The 15,970-nt window shown below is 37.6% G+C and overlaps 1 protein-coding gene across 2 annotated transcripts in view; it reads right to left on the bottom strand.

Annotated features, from left to right (window-relative positions):
- The window catches only part of KLHL2 (kelch like family member 2), a 62,303-nt gene that overhangs the window by 41,029 nt on the left and 5,304 nt on the right, over positions 1-15,970 (bottom strand). Inside the window, exons 3-4 of one of the 2 annotated variants that reach the window (XM_063336124.1) lie at positions 13,475-13,581; positions 8,820-8,941 (exon numbers count right to left, since the gene is read on the bottom strand). In XM_063336124.1, coding sequence (XP_063192194.1) covers positions 8,820-8,941; positions 13,475-13,581 — 229 coding nt within the window. The remainder of the gene's footprint in view (positions 1-8,819; positions 8,942-13,474; positions 13,582-15,970) is intronic. The other variant, XM_063336125.1, reaches the window with a different exon arrangement.

Raw genomic sequence — 15,970 nt, 5'->3', positions numbered from 1 at the left:
AAGATCACCAACCACCGATAGCTTTTGACACTCAATAGCTCTATTACATAAAACACGTTTTGTAGAGAAAAAATGCTTTCAAGAATTAGTACAGTTGCTTGAAACCTACTAGCAAAGAAAAAAAAAAAAAAGAGTTTATGGACAGAAGGTTCTATGTCCCCATACAGGCAGCATAAAAAGTGATGCTAAGCTGAAGTATGATGGTGGACAGCGTAAGAAAGGTTTCTAGGTTTCAAGATCAAGCCAAGTCCAGCAAACACCCGCTAGTGGAAGATGTGAGAGCTGAAGATGACAACAAATATTTTAATTCCCAGCAGGGAATTAAAAGCCAAGCAGGACTGTAACCTGTCACCTTCAATAATTATCATCTTACTTGCCATATATTGAAGCAGGGTTGGGGGGGAACTGTCTGCAAATGTTTTACAAGAATTATCACCTAAAATATCACTAAAGGAACAATAACGCTGTCACATCAATTAGAAAGCTGAAAACATCAGTCGAAATACTCTCTTGTCCTTAAGACCTCTACATATACAGCTGTCTTTCAGCCTTTCTCCTTCCCCTCTTCCTAAAGCATTCTCACAAGGGCATAAGCTATGAACCGCAGTGAAGAGAATCATCAGTAAAGCTCTGCATACTGGGATGCACCACGTAGTCTTCAGGTGCCTCGGTGCTCTTGAGACAGAGGAGAAACATTTTTTTTATAGGCATTCCTGAATTTAGTCCTGATCCTAAGAGCACGGTCCAATACTTAAAGCAGCAGTTACAGATACCAGTGTTAATTACTCATTTTTGACAACTGTATTTCATCTAAAAATTAATGCAGCCGACAATTTAGTCTGTCACTGTATAACCTGCTTTTACCTGATGAGAAATGATACACCTGTACTTCATTTTTAAAAGTCGTATCTTGACAAATTATCCTCTACCTACGGAAACTCACAGAAGTAATAAAAAAGCCGAGGTATACTGCTTAACAATTGGCTCTTCAGCTGAAAAAAAAAAAATCTGTTTCAGGGGCAGGTATGATGAGCTGGTGTGGCATGCAAAATGGTTATCAAGTCTTAACAGGTAAAAATGTCAAAACAAGATTTCATTTGTGTCCATCGGAGGCATCAGAACACAGTGCAAAGACCAGTTTTGTCTGAATGGTGCTGAAAAATTCTGCAGTATGACAGTTCAACATTTCATGTTATTTAACATTGTAAGGGGAGAAAAATCCATTTTTGAGCAACCGTATCAATTGTCGTCAGCCAAATCTGTCCAAAATGTTAAGCTTAGAGGAGATTATTTGGCTATCAGAATTTAGTATCAGATCAGAAAAAAAGCACTATATGAACAGCTTGAAAGATAGCTGTACACTTTTAATGAAGATTTGGCCTAACAGTCTCTCTAAAAAACTACATGCTGCGCCAGGATACTTTGCTGAGTTTTTGGCAAGTTAAATTTAAATCACAGGAAATACAAATTCACAGATTTCGGCTCAAAAGATGCTGTCGATATTTATAAACTTTACATTAAAGTCAGAGCTATTTTCATTTAAAAAAAAAAATCTACTGCAGCTATTGACAGAGAATTCAGTGCAATATTGCTCCACTTTTTTAAGGAAAGTAAGAGAAACAATTTAAACTCATTCACTCCAAAAAAAAAAAGTTATCTAGAAGGTAAGGGGGAAAAAAAAAAAAGGAAGTATCACTGTTATATTCAATAGCATTGGTATTATCTGACCTAACTTCATTCTTCTTTAGGAGCATGCCGACTTTGGCAAGAAACCAGCTCAGAAGGACACTCACATGGCCCAAGATTCTGTCTCCAGCACCAAACATGCAAGTGGCCATGTATTGCTGGAAATACTTTGGAAGATAAACCAAGACGAAAAAGTTGCAAGAGGTGGCTGTCCAGGTACTGTGGAGACGCAAGAGGATAGCTGTACAAAGAACTGTGGGGGGAAAAACCCACTGGCTTAAAATGCAGATCTAGGAACTCAAAACTTGTATTCAATTAATAAATAATATACTGAAAACTTCAGTGGGAAGGAGAGATATTCTCTAAAGAATAATTTTTAAATGCTGTCACCAGGCAATTTTGGTCAGTAAAGAGAAGAAAATAAAAGTAAACAAAAGGCCTTTATCAACAACGAGCCTGAAAACATAATGAGCCTGAATTTAACCTGTGGTACGGCAGTAATGGTTTTATTAAGGTACCCGCATCTCCTAGAAGATTGTGACTGCTTCTAGCCAGGAAAATTGCTATCATTACCCATACTGTCATCACCAAACTGCACTGCTGGGCATATAAAATAGTCTATTTGAAAACCATTCAGCGATTGCTATTAATTCAGGATAAACTCAACTTAAGGAGCCCTTCTTTTCAGTAGAGTGCACTACTGGGGAGGTACTGGACCTATATTAATTACCTGTTGGTCTCTTGGTGACATGCAAGGTATTAATCATGACCAACAGGGTTATAATTGCCTAGATCCAGCCTACCTAGCGCTCCCTCTTTTCAAGATATATTTTCACTTAAGCTGTTTCACTTTCCCACATTATCAGAAAGTCCTTGAAGAAGAGGTGGCTAGAGAGGCACATCTGCAAATGCATCAATATCAAACTTATTCCCTTCCTACCCTTTTTAGATTCCTAAATCAAGTGCAGCATTTTTTTCCAGGCACCTCTTTCATAGGTTCTCTGAAAGAGAACAGCCAAGTTCCCGTGGAAGCAATTTCAGCATTACTTTGTCTCAAAAGCAGTTTTTTATATATATATGCATATATATAACACATTATATTTAAAACAGAACCTACTGTATGATAAGATTCAGTGAAAGCTTCACAGCATTCAGTTCAGTTGAATAAATATTTCTTTTATCTCTCCCACCCACCGACACAGCAGCAGGCACGCTTCCAGCGCACAGAATGCACATCTCTGTTCAAGTACTGAAATGAACTCCCTCCTCTTACGATGCCCAATCACACATTTGTAAAGGACAGTCAGCCTTCGGTGCTGAAGTGGAAAACCTACCCCATTTAAACCAGAAAATTTCCTACGTTCGTAAAGAAAACTGAATATACCCCTCTAAAACGTAAGGGACATCTTTTGATGCAATAAGGGAAGAGAGATGCGCTTTAGTGTTCAAAGGTATAATCTATTGGTAGGCTTTAGAAACTCTTGAAAAATATTCCAAGTTAAGTGTCTAAAAATGAAACTGTTTCAAAAAACATGCTTTATGTTCTTTACACTTCACAGTGTTGCTAACTCATATAAAGACTGTTAGTTTAGTGACCAGTCCATATACACAAAATATTTCTTTTGAGGATAAAGCTTGACAAGCATCAAAATATTCCAAGGAGTATTTTGATTCTCAGCTCAGATACAAAGACAGTATGCCTCTGAAGATTACTGGAATTTAAGTTACAGTAATTCGACCATGTAAGTGCTCAAAGACTGTGGCAAATACTAAGTAAAGTGACGAGTCTTACAAACTGGCTTATACTAAGTCATTTTGTATTTTCTTCAAGCTAAAAATCACACACAAATAGCTGCTGCTGTTCAGCTGATATGTAGTCATAAGTTGTTACACTGGTAATTCCATCATGATCCTGAACATCCTTTTTAATTAAACTCCTGCAAGCTAGTGTGCCCATCCCTTGGTGGAAAGGGTACTGAAGGAGTGAATCTGAAACCATCATGAGACACAGGCATGAGGAAAAAACCAACTTCGTTACCAAATCTGATAGTGTGGTAATACAACAGTTTCAGAAAAAAAAATCGTTAGCCCCTAAACAGAGATCATTTCACATGTCCCACCCACATAAAGCTGCACATGATACATCATAAGCAGAAAGCATTGCCTCCAAAGAAAAGTCTATGACCTTCAGTCTAAAGAAAAAAAAAAAGAGTTATATGAATGAGAACAGTCTTTCCATACAAAAGACTGTTAGAGCAAAACTAGCAACAAGTTGCTTTACAAGACAGCAGAAGGAAGTAGCAGAAATTGGTCTAGTACAGGCCAAAGAAGACTTAAGCCAGATAGTATCTTCTTAGCTACCAAAGTTATTAAAGCAACTGGAACAAACTACATAAGGATTATTATAAAGTTTCCAATGTTAAATTAGATATGCTCTGCCAAGACTAGATACATTCAGTCACTGTTTCACTTTAGAGAGTCAGTAACAATTATCTTTTATGGTATTCCTTGTAACCTCCCATTCTTTCTTCCTTTGAGCTCCTTTAACATACCCTCAGTCCTGCCTATCCAACCATGTGTGGGTCATGCCACAAACAGAATTCAGAAGCTGACTGTCTTGAAAAGCACATGTCTGTCTGCATCAGCTGTGGGACTTCTCCGGGTTTTGGTGCAGGGTATCTCTTAATTTTCAAGCTAGAGGACTTTTCAGGATTCAACAACCCTGCAAAATTGTTCAACCAGTAGAACCTACAGATGATGATGTGCAGCACAAATAGTCGAAGCACGTGTTACCAAATATTGCACTGTAGAATGGCTCCCTTACTAAAAAGCCTTTTTTTTTTTCCTTTTTTTCTTTAGACAACATGAGGATCTTGTTTCTTGAGAATTTCTTAGGGAATCAGCTGGTTTTTTTCGGACTTTGTTTTGACAGCACTTCAAATCAAATGGGCTGTCAACTCTTATGCACATGCCCCGTGACACCATACAAATAGAATCGTGCCTGTTATACTTTAGATGGCAACCTGTGAGAACAGTAAGTGTTACAAAGGAAAGATGCATATATATTGTGCGTTCAGGTGTTTATAATATGCTTATTACTATGCAAACACTGTTCTTGAATAGTTTCAGAAAATGAACACAAAAAAGGATACATAGTAAAAAGGATCCTGTTCAGGATTTTGGACTTTGCATTGGTTGTACCCAACTAAATTCTTCAAAGGCAAAAATATGCCAGGATAGAGCTTTGTAAAAATACTGTTATTTGCGATTTCCTCTTCTGCTCTCTCTCACGCATACGTCTTGTCCAAAAGCAAGACCGTATGTCTATCGGTAGGTCCAAAGTGAAGCTACATGTAATATTTTCCCCAGGCAGTAGGGAAATGTCCACTCCCAACACAGGTGTATGTTCCTACACTTCAATACACTAACTGACAATATTGTGTGAACACAACAGCTGGCGGGGCCACGTTATAAACCAGATCTTTGAAGTGATCCAAGTCAAGAATAACTCAAAAAAAAAAAATGCCGAGGGAAGGAAAAGGAGTGCTGTGGTGTTTTTTTTACATAAGTCCAGTGATGTGGTTTATAACACAGATCGGCAAGCAGTTGTACCAGCCCAACTACAGGAACAAAGAACTGTCGTGCAGAATCGCAGAGGAACACAACCTATTCTATCCCATGTTTACCCCAGTCACATCCCACTCACCATCTATCAAGCTGACCTCTAAAGCCCATAACAAATCCACAGCCCACAAATAACTGCAGGAACTTCTTCTCTGATATATTTGTGCCCAGTAGAGGCCCTAGGTATAAGGCTGACTAAATATGTGCTGAAATGCATCGGCATAGTGTGGGAGAGTTACTCACGCATGAGCTTCTTATAGTAACTAACTCTCCCACATTGTGCACTGTGTGTAGTTAATACCTATATGGAAATTGAAAGAAAATTGATGTGCAAGAAAGTTGATTTGCCTTCTGAAAACATTTACTTTGATGTTCCCTTCTTAAAACATGAAAAATGTGATATTGCATTAAGCCTGACATTTAATTTCATTTCTGAAAAAAAAAAAGGAAAAAAATAGGAAGAGCAAAGAGTTCAGAATGTAGGAAAACCCAACATAATATGTAAATATGACAGAAACACTGGTGTAGCTTTATACTAAGCGAGTGCCATTAGAGATGAATGATAAAATAACTCCTTCTAAGTGAAGGACAAATACTAGAAGAAAATCAAGAAAGTACATTCATCATGTTGATATACCAGCTGTCTTACTGTTGGGGGCTGGGGGGAACCTATTGAACCAAGAACAGAAGAAAAGAACAAATGTTCTTTTGTATTTAACTAATGTAGTGATAACAACCAGTGCTGAAGGCCTCCCATGTTGATATTTTATGCACTAAATCAATGTGGTTTTCTCTTCAATCATTGATTACACCTGACTTTTCTACACCTCCCCCCTCCTTGCCCAAAAACATACACATGAGAATGTGACAGTGGGGAGCAGAAACGAGCGGCTCTTACTCAGAAGTTGTGAACGCACAGTTAAGGGAGCAATCTCCTGTCCATGTCTAGATCAAGTAAGATACTAATAAAAGAAGCTCATAGTTACCTGCCTCTTGAGAAAGATGAGTGAGCTTGGCTATAACATTAAGTATTCATTTATAATTAGTTTTCATAAATATACAACGTAGCTATTTTAATACCAAAGAGTACTTAGCAATTCCGTATTACTTAAACATGAAGCGCTCATGCCCTTTTCAAACCAATATTGTATCACGAATTAGAAATTAATTCAATAGCAATTCTTACTATATATAACCTGAAGAGACAGCATAATGCACTTGAAATCCCATGAAGGGTATCAGATTAAGAATCATAACCAGCTACCTACAAGATGAAGCTCCAGTTTAGCACATTAGCTGAAATATAAAAAAGATAGACACACAATATTACATGGCATTTTAGGTTTTCATGGTTCTGTATTCCTACAAGGTAAGTCCTTAACCATTACCGAAGTTTCACAATACCTTCTAGCAATACTTATTCCTGTTATATAGACAAGAAGCTGAGAGCTAGAATTAATCTCAAGAACATACAACACCTTTATAGAGAGAATACAGGTTTAACTACGGCCTTACAGTCTGTGCTGCTAGGTTTCTAAGTTTCCAGAAATGCACAGTAAGAATTTTCGCACCTTGGCTTTCAAACTTAAGGAAATGCACTAGCATCGGTGCATTCATTTTTATCCATAATGTTTGGTTCTGCCGTAATGCAAATAAACAGTACATATCTAGTACTAATAATGACAAAAGGATGAAAATGACAAGAGTAAGAATAGCTTTACATTCATTACCAGTCATATTACAAGTGTATTCAGTATCTACGTTAAACTGCAATTATATTGCAATAAAACCAAATCCACTTAAAAGCTTGACTATCTTCTCAGTACTTAGGTAAGCACAAATTTGTAATACCACTCACCAGCCCACATTATTTTCATTACCATCCCCAACATCATCAGATATATCTTCAGACAGATAATCTGGAGCTGTGAAAGTGAAAGCCCTATCAGAGTCAGGAGCTTTAAACCTGGAGATCTCTGGCCTTTAATGAGTCCTGTATGAGGAAGAAACGTAACGCTGACTTTTCAAGAGTCAGTATTGCCAGCGATGGGCTAAAACGCATCCTCCTAGGCAGTACCTACAGCCAAAACACAGCAGGCTGCCTGTTAAGTCCAGTCCGGTATTATGCATGAAAAATACAAGATTAAGGTCATTAAGGTGTGTCAGAAAGACAGAATATTCTGCTTTAAGGGTGAAAAGCCAGCATGGTCAAGCAAGAAGTCTATTAGGGAATCTCTGACACCTCTGGATTTTGCCCAAGGTCTTCCACAGCGATACAGAGATTTCTGAAACCAAACTGGCAAGATACAACAATTTCAGGCAGCTTTTTCACTACGTACACCTATCATCAGACCAGAACTGAACAATTCCTTAAGTACATGACAAGAAATTAATCTTGCAGAATCAGAAGACTTATGGTATGACCTAAGATACGGAAAGTTTAGTAATAGGATATTTTGTTTCAAGTTGGTAATATTTCTCATTTCTAGGCCTTCAATCAAGCATAGCTAAAACTAGCAGTGACTCGAGTGGATTCAGCAGCCAATAAAAAGCTACTAATTTCAGCCTAATGCCCAATAAAAGCAATTAATTTCAGAATACACAATTGCAACAGAAGTTTTCAATGCCAAATACAGCAACATGGGTTTGTCCCCTGTAAAAGCAGCAAAATAACTGCTAGTAAACTGGCATTGGGCGAGAGCAGAAACAAGGTCATAGGAGCAAGAAGAAAAACAAGAGAATTAAATATATCACCTGTTACATAACTAGTTTTAAACTTATGAAAAATCTATGCTGAATCTCAAAAGATAGTGGAAGGAAAATCTACTCTGTCCATCTCCAGGATTTGTGGTTAGAAAAAATTAAGGGCAGGAAGCTATGTTCCCTAAGCTTGTGTTTGTTTTATTCTAATTGAAATTCCAGTTTAAGGTACAGCTGTTTAGAAAAACTGATTAGCTCTGTTTGTGTGGGATGGGCAAAACCTTCATGCTAGATATTGGTTGATTAAAAAAAAAAAAAAAAACGCCATCAGTACCTAAATATTTCTGCACAAGTGGCCACTGGCAAGGTACAGAGACTGAGCAGGAGAAAGTAATTTATTCTGCAGGCTAGCAGAAAAAAAATATATAAGAAAACAAACAGAACAGCTTAATTGGAGAACATGGTTTTACATTTAGGAGCAAATCTACTTTGTTTATGTAAATTGCACTAAAGCATCAGAGAGGGGGTGGTACAGAGATGGCTGACAGCATTAATTTTAGGCAGAGTAGACCATCTATTTTATTGTATTATGTAAGGTTTAGTTGCAAAACTGACTCTTGATTTACTTCAATAGTCTTTGAATTTGACCCAGAATTTAAACGGCATGGCCACTTGCTTTGTAAGCACAAGGTCTGAAAAAACTGCAGTTTGCAGATGAGGTTTCCCATGTCAGAGTTGAACCACACTGACAAAACACATGACTCTGCACATTACATCTCTTCTGTTGCAGAAAATATTCTCACTCTTACCTGCACATTTTCTTCTGTAACTTGAATTTCAGCAGTGTAAATATAATCAATAAGCATCCTTAGAGTCCAGCCATCAACTTCCTTTATTCGAACTCTCTTTGCTCGGCTCTCACTCATCTCACCTACAAATACAGTTTATTAGTCAAGTAAATTAGATAGAAATACAGCACATACGTAAAAGTTTAATAGTAATTGCTCCTGCGAGCAGCAGAACTATTTGTGTATGACCAATTATGACAGTAAAACAACTTTAATAATAATAATTCAATTTCTTTCTTTCCTCCCTCCAATAAGAAAGGAAGATTTGTTGTTACCACCATGCGAATGCTACCTGGGTTAACACTGTTACTGCAGGCGACCTATTTTCTCCAGCATACAATATCAGGAAAATACTGTTATCAGACCTAAATAAGACTCTTCAAATGCATACAAAAACATTTTGCTGGCAAAGCAAGCTATTAGAATACTCTAGTTTTATTAACTTCTTAATCGAAGGAGAGTACCAAATGCAGTCTGTAGTCATTTTATTTAAAAAAGAAAAATTATATCCCCACAGAAGAATTAACAGACATATTTTTTTTGCTTGACTACTTATTACTCCCTTAACAATTTCACTTCTGTTACAGATCTGATTTAACAGTTAAAACTCAAACTAGATAAAATGGATCTCATTTTGTGGAGGCTGACATATTGGCCATATGCCACAACTTGTCTTCATAGAGAGGCCTGCAAAATAGCTTCCGCCTTCTAAAATATGATGTTTCTCAAAACGCAACTTTTTCTTTATATCTGAAATAACTCTGCCCAAAGACACATTTTGAAGTAACGATTATAAACTTCTCCATGACTACCAACCGCACACCTGTGCATCTCAGACCTTTAACCCTTTTTGCATTGACTCGCACTGGGAAGAGAAACATGAATTACACCAGTTATGTTGGCAGGTATATCAACTTTGATTTTGAAAGAGTATATCCCAGTCTCTGGATACATCTATTTCTTATACTTCTATATTGGACGTATTCTTATTTCTTTCCCCTAGGCATCCAGATATAAGGGTATTGGTGAGGTAACAAGTTTAGTGTATACAACAACAGAAGCAGACAGGATGGGGAAGCAAATCAGAAGACGCTTATCTTTGTTGATATTTCCTTATGAAGTACACACATTTTCATTGTTTGTTACCCTGTGGTCTCCAGGATTGGTGCCAAACAAGGCATTTTATCCAGTGCATTTGGCAAAGGGATCATCATTGAGAAATCTATTATTATTCATGCCCCCTTTTTTTTTTTTTTTGAAGGGTAAGGAATGGCATTTTAAATCAACCCTTTAAGTAGTAGGAAGCGCAGAGGACCATCTACAGCAACGTACTACTACTTAACGGCAGCACAGGTTGCTAGCATTCCAGAAAGCAATGATGATGAACTACATCAGACACGGCAAAATCCAGCCACCGCAGAACCTCCTGTTTTCACCAGCTCTTCTGAAACATATCCCTACACCTTTGAAGGATGATTGCAGCATATTCTCTGCAGGGCCCTGTATTCAAAGTTTCCACTTCTAGTTTGACACAGATTAAACCTATTGATCTTCAGAGCATGCATGCTGCAAGTTATTTATTATGCAAGCTGCTGTGGAGGTGGTCCTTTGGGAAAATTGTGTGTGTGGGAGAATAGTTTGATATTCTGCAAGCACATTAGGTATGTTTTCAGATTTCGTGTCAAGACTTCTAGAGCCATAGATAGGCAACTTCTCTGTTTCACAACAGAGCGCAGAACATAGCAAAACAAAAAATCCAAAACAAAGACTTGCTTCTACCTTTCATGCTAAACGGACATGCAGCCTTACTACAATTCTAGATCAGTCCTCTTGTGATCTAGACTTGTTTGACAGATCACGTGCAGGAAACCATAGATTCACTCGCTAGGTAGTCTGTCTAGAATTCAACCTCCTGAAGAACTCTTCCTGACTGGGAAGTTGCACCACCATCTCTCCACAGAGTTGTTAGTGACGGGAAAGCATGTCATGAAGAGAAAGCAAAGCACTGAGCTGATACAACCTCCCAAGCAGGAGCAGCAGAGCACCAGCTGAGCTGAAGTTACAAAAAGGCTATCTAAAAAGCTTACGTGGTTCCTCACAAAGTAGTGTAAGGAAGGCTTTTCTTTTTCCTTTTTTTTTTTTTTTTTTTTTAAAACAGAATTTTACAAATGGATAATGGAAGCAAAAAGAGCAGGTAATTCCCTAAGGATAACTGCCTTGGCAGAAGAGAAAATTAAACCTTGTTCCAAGTCAGTCCCTACAGCCGCTGAAGTGTCCCTTTACTGATGTTTTATAATCCTTTCCTCTAATCATTTATGCCTATTTAATTAAAGTCAAAATACATATTTCTGAAGAATTTCACTGTATGCAGAAGGAATAATTATTCCTGGTAACAGAGTCCCAAATGTTTAATGTTTCTTTTCCCCTCTACTTGTAATTGTTACTAACTTTAAAAGGAAGTACCTTTTTCTGGTATTTAATACGGCTACTTCTACCATTGCAACAAGTGGAAACACAAAAAAAAAAAAAAAAACCACCCAGGCAGAGAGTTTGATCTCAGTTAACGCCATACCCCATCCTGCACAGCAGTCAGTATCTAACGACTCAAGAGAAAGATGGAAGTAACCTGCAAACATGTGTCCAAATATAAGCTTCTAATTTCTAGTCAAGAAGTAACCCCGAAGCATAAAAGTGCAAATTTTTTTACTGTCTTTTCAGTCACTACTTTTATTTTGAATGGAGGAAGATCCTTTTCCGTTTGGTTGTAACTGTTAAGGGATCAAACTTCCTTATTTGATCTTGCAGATTACTGGACAAGAATACAAATCCACCTGAGATGTGTGAATTGCAGGGTTCATGGAGATAGAAATTATGATAAACTTCAGGATTTTTTCTGTGTTGAACAACTGAAGTGCACCAACACCACAGCTGGGCCCTGCTGAAAGCAGCCTATGATAGTAGTATAAAATCGGTTGATAAATCTTGAAGCCACAGCTGAATTCTATTTAAACTCCTATCATTTGGTTCACCAACTACACCAATATTGGCACAGATGTATGGGTTAAACACTTCTCACCTCCCACAGCACCGAGGGTCAAAGATGACATGTAAAAACATAAAACAAACAAAAATTTTTAAAAGGGACTGAAGCAAGGAAAGGCCCAAGGTGTCAGTGATTCCATCTAGTGAGTGGCCACAGACACTGCTGCGCTCGCACTTCTAACAGGTAATCAATGTCAGGGCAAGCAGAAGTGTCTTGTCTGCCACAGAAAGCATAATATAAAACTTATACTCCAAGTAAAGAGTATTTTCAATGTGACAGTCAATGACAGTTAATCTTTAATACAGAACTAATGTAAGAGGCTTGTGTTTCTCTGTTACTAAGGTGATGAAAAGGAACTGTAGAAGCAGCTGTTTTCATTCTAACTTTAAAGAAAGCAGTAAAAATTAAGGAAGAATGTATCAGTCACCTGGAATGTTTGTCTCAACCACAAACTTGAAGAACCACTAGAGGAATAGATATTAAATTTTACACACAATTTTAAAGCATTGTTGCTGCTAGTAGTGACTCCACTTCTAGCTAGCTTTGGTTGTGTCAAAATATTTATATATAAAAATCAAGAACAATCAGCTGCTTCCCCGGGACACAATAGTATTTCAAATTTCATTAATCTTCAGTTGCATACCATTAAAGTTATTAAAGCTCAAATTTGCTTGTATACTGGCAGGCCAAGAGTCACATTTCTGCTTCCACCTGAGCTGGTGGTCAGAAGCAATGTGTTGCAGAGAATTCTTTAAATTTCAGACAGTCAACATTAACTATCAAACTGTCACGAGATTTGAGAAGGAACAGACAAAACTTCAGAAATTAATTTTAACATGCATTTAGCAGCATTCTCACTTTGACACCGAATTTGACATGATTTCAATACGATTTATAACCATCATGGAATTAAACCCACAGTACAGGAGTTCAGCTGGAGCCTCCTGTGAACCTGAACTTATCTTAGCCTTGCAAGCCCTCAGCATTCCTGTTGTAGCGGCAAAGCAGTTACTGGGCCAGCATGGAGCGAGCAGAGGCAGAATCAAGCCTGCACAGAAGAGTTGTGGCAATGATGCAGAGTACATCTGCCACAGAGGATTACCCTAAAAATACCGAAACATGCACTGCAGCTACAGGCTGCCAATGCCACAGAAAGCTTTTATATCTACTAACAGCCTAGAGTACTTGCGGTCTGAAGAACGCAGCAGCAGTAGTTGTTAAAGGACATAATTTACTCCAAAATTCACATGAATGTTATTTTAACCTTCTTTTCGACAAGTGAGATTACTAGAGCCTTAAAGGGTATGACAATTCTAATATTCCTAGCTTACTTAACATATAAATTTGTTTAAACGAAAGAGACTCTTTAAAGCACTCATCACGCTAACAAAGAATAAGTTGCCAATATGCCCAACTTAGACTGCAAAAAAAAAAAAATCATTAGGAAACCCAAATGTTCCTATTGGCTTATCTAAAAATTAGAAAAGAACCTATAAAAGCAAAAGTCACTTAATTTTATGCTTCGTACAGTTGGATTGGATTAGAACATGGTAAGTATTGAAACATTCGGTACCTGTAAACATGGCATGGAAGTAGGGGCTGCAGGCGGCTAGCACAACTCTATGCGCTGCAATTTCCATGTCTTCAGCTACTATCGTCACATCACACAGCAAGTTTTGACTATTTAGAAATAGCAGAGAAGGCAATTTCACATAAGTGAACTACAACAGAAAAGCATACAATATCACACACAATTTCTTTTCCCGTGCCCTCAAAAGAGGCAGGCAGACAATGTTGATGAAGCATTGTTTTCAAATGCGTTACACAACCAAATGGCTATTACTCAGTCAGATTACAGATGGTGCTTGGGTACACAGAACTTTCTAAAAATCAAACAACTGAATTGTGATTTCTTGCACCAAAGTTTTCTGCATTGAATAAACAAAAGTTCTATCAGCTAAATTTATAAGCCTTCTCACTCAAAGTCTGGGCCTCTTTGAATAACTGTGATAGAAAGAAGAATTTGATACACACAAACACTAAAAAATTGAGCTAAAAAAAATGAAACTTTACAGGTAACAAAGAACCCAAACTTCAATTGTGATGCCTGTGTCACATTATGCTGGAAGCCCATGCCTACTTAATTGCTCAAAATCACTACTTGGTCATCTCTATATTTACTGTTTTCCAAGCATTTTTCACACACAGCCCATGCACACAACAGCAATTATTTTTTCCACTCTGACCAGTTTAGAATTTATTATGGTTAACTTCATATCTTGTCTGACTTTTTTTATCTTCATTACATCTATTTGCATTCTTGTCCTTTGCAACTGTAATCCATATTTCCTCCCTCTTCTGTTGCAATAAAGTAACATCTCATTTATAACCATTCCCAAAACAGGTGTTTCCAATACAGTTTATGGCTATTGGATATACTTCTTCCAGTGAAAACCACCACACCTTGTACTTTTCATAATCCAATTTTCTAGAGGGAAAGGGCAGGGTGGGGGACCAAATAAAAAAACCCACCACAACACCAAAAGGCTGCAATTTCCTAGCATCTTCAGAGTCACATTTGTCTTTTATTTCCTTCTTATGCTAGCACTGTCCCTGTAGTTTTGTGTATTGTATGCTACTGCTAATGGCCAGGGCAACAAGGGGAAAATACAATCTAACAGAACATATTCCATAGGGACAGAGCTAGAGCTGTACATCAATCCAGTGATCTCTATCCTCAGTACTTTGAAAAGATTATTTTTTTACCTTTCCTGAATATATATTGCAGCTAGAGTGCAGACTTTCTCATATTTTGCAACTACCATGCAGAACTGTAGCAGAGACCAGGATGAGCATTTTACTCCAAAAGAGTTAGAGCTCTCAGCCAAACCGCTCAGATCACCACCTCAGTCCAAAGAAAAGTCCATGATCTCTCAGCTTCTGCAATCATCCAATTTCTTTGAGCACAGCCTCAAGTAAGAGGGCCTTGTGGAGGCTACAGTGGCCGCAACTCGCCTTTGGGGACACATTGCAACCCCGACCTTAGAATATTTTTCCCCCTTTCAGCTCTCAATAACTACAGCAACTATCTGTATGTCAGAAGTTTAGCCTGCAGTATGCTTATTACCAAAAAAAAAAAAAGAGGTATAATATAGGGTAATGACCATACCCAGCTGAAACACACAATTCAGAGGAGCTTGAAAACAACCACAACCATTACATTTATTATACAAAAATTGAAACACAAAGCTGCACATAAGAGGTCATCAGATACCCAGCTTTTTCAGACACCTGCACCTATCCTGAAAACAGGAACAAAAAGTTTTATACTTAGCTACACAGAAATACCAAGGATAACAATAAAGCCAGAAGCAACAGAATTACACCAATGCAAAACTCCCGGTAATTAATTACATTGCACATATTTAAACATAGTAACTTACAGATAGTCCAGCCTGGAACCACATTAGGTGAATGAATATGCTCTGCATTACTACAAAGCTAACAAGCTAAATAAACTACTAAATAAAGAAACAAGCTCATGAACTTAATCATGTACTCTGTTGCAAGCATCTTGTGGCTTACACAGCAACTCAGCACCTTCATTTCATGAGAGCACACTAATTTATTTTAGAAAAGCTCACATTCTCAAGTGATATTGTATCAATTTGCTTGTATAGAGTGACTGAATGAACAGAGCACGAGGAGTATACCATCTTGGTAAAGGAAATGATGAAAAGAAAAGCGGGGGGGGCAAAAAAGTATAGATTTAAGAACAAGAACTGTTTACCAGCTTGTAGGTTATTCTTCATTGACTTATATAGAGAAAGGTCATTACCCACATTGCCAAAAGATTTTGGTAAAGTCTTGTTTGTAAGAATGAGGATTTCAACAAATTTAGGTAAGGTCAAATTCCATTGTGATAAAACCAAATCATAATGAAGAGGAAAGACAGGCATCAGAGGGTATTTTCTTCATATGTCAAGAACTAATTAGCTATCCTAATGATCTCTCTGACTCAGTGTTGAGGTGATGGTGAGTAATGAAATGACAAAAACTACCAAGGACA

The sequence above is a fragment of the Chroicocephalus ridibundus genome, chromosome 5, assembly GCF_963924245.1.
Source record: "Chroicocephalus ridibundus chromosome 5, bChrRid1.1, whole genome shotgun sequence".
NCBI classification, from domain to species: domain Eukaryota; kingdom Metazoa; phylum Chordata; class Aves; order Charadriiformes; family Laridae; genus Chroicocephalus; species Chroicocephalus ridibundus.
This window is presented reverse-complemented; position numbering and strand designations above follow the sequence as displayed.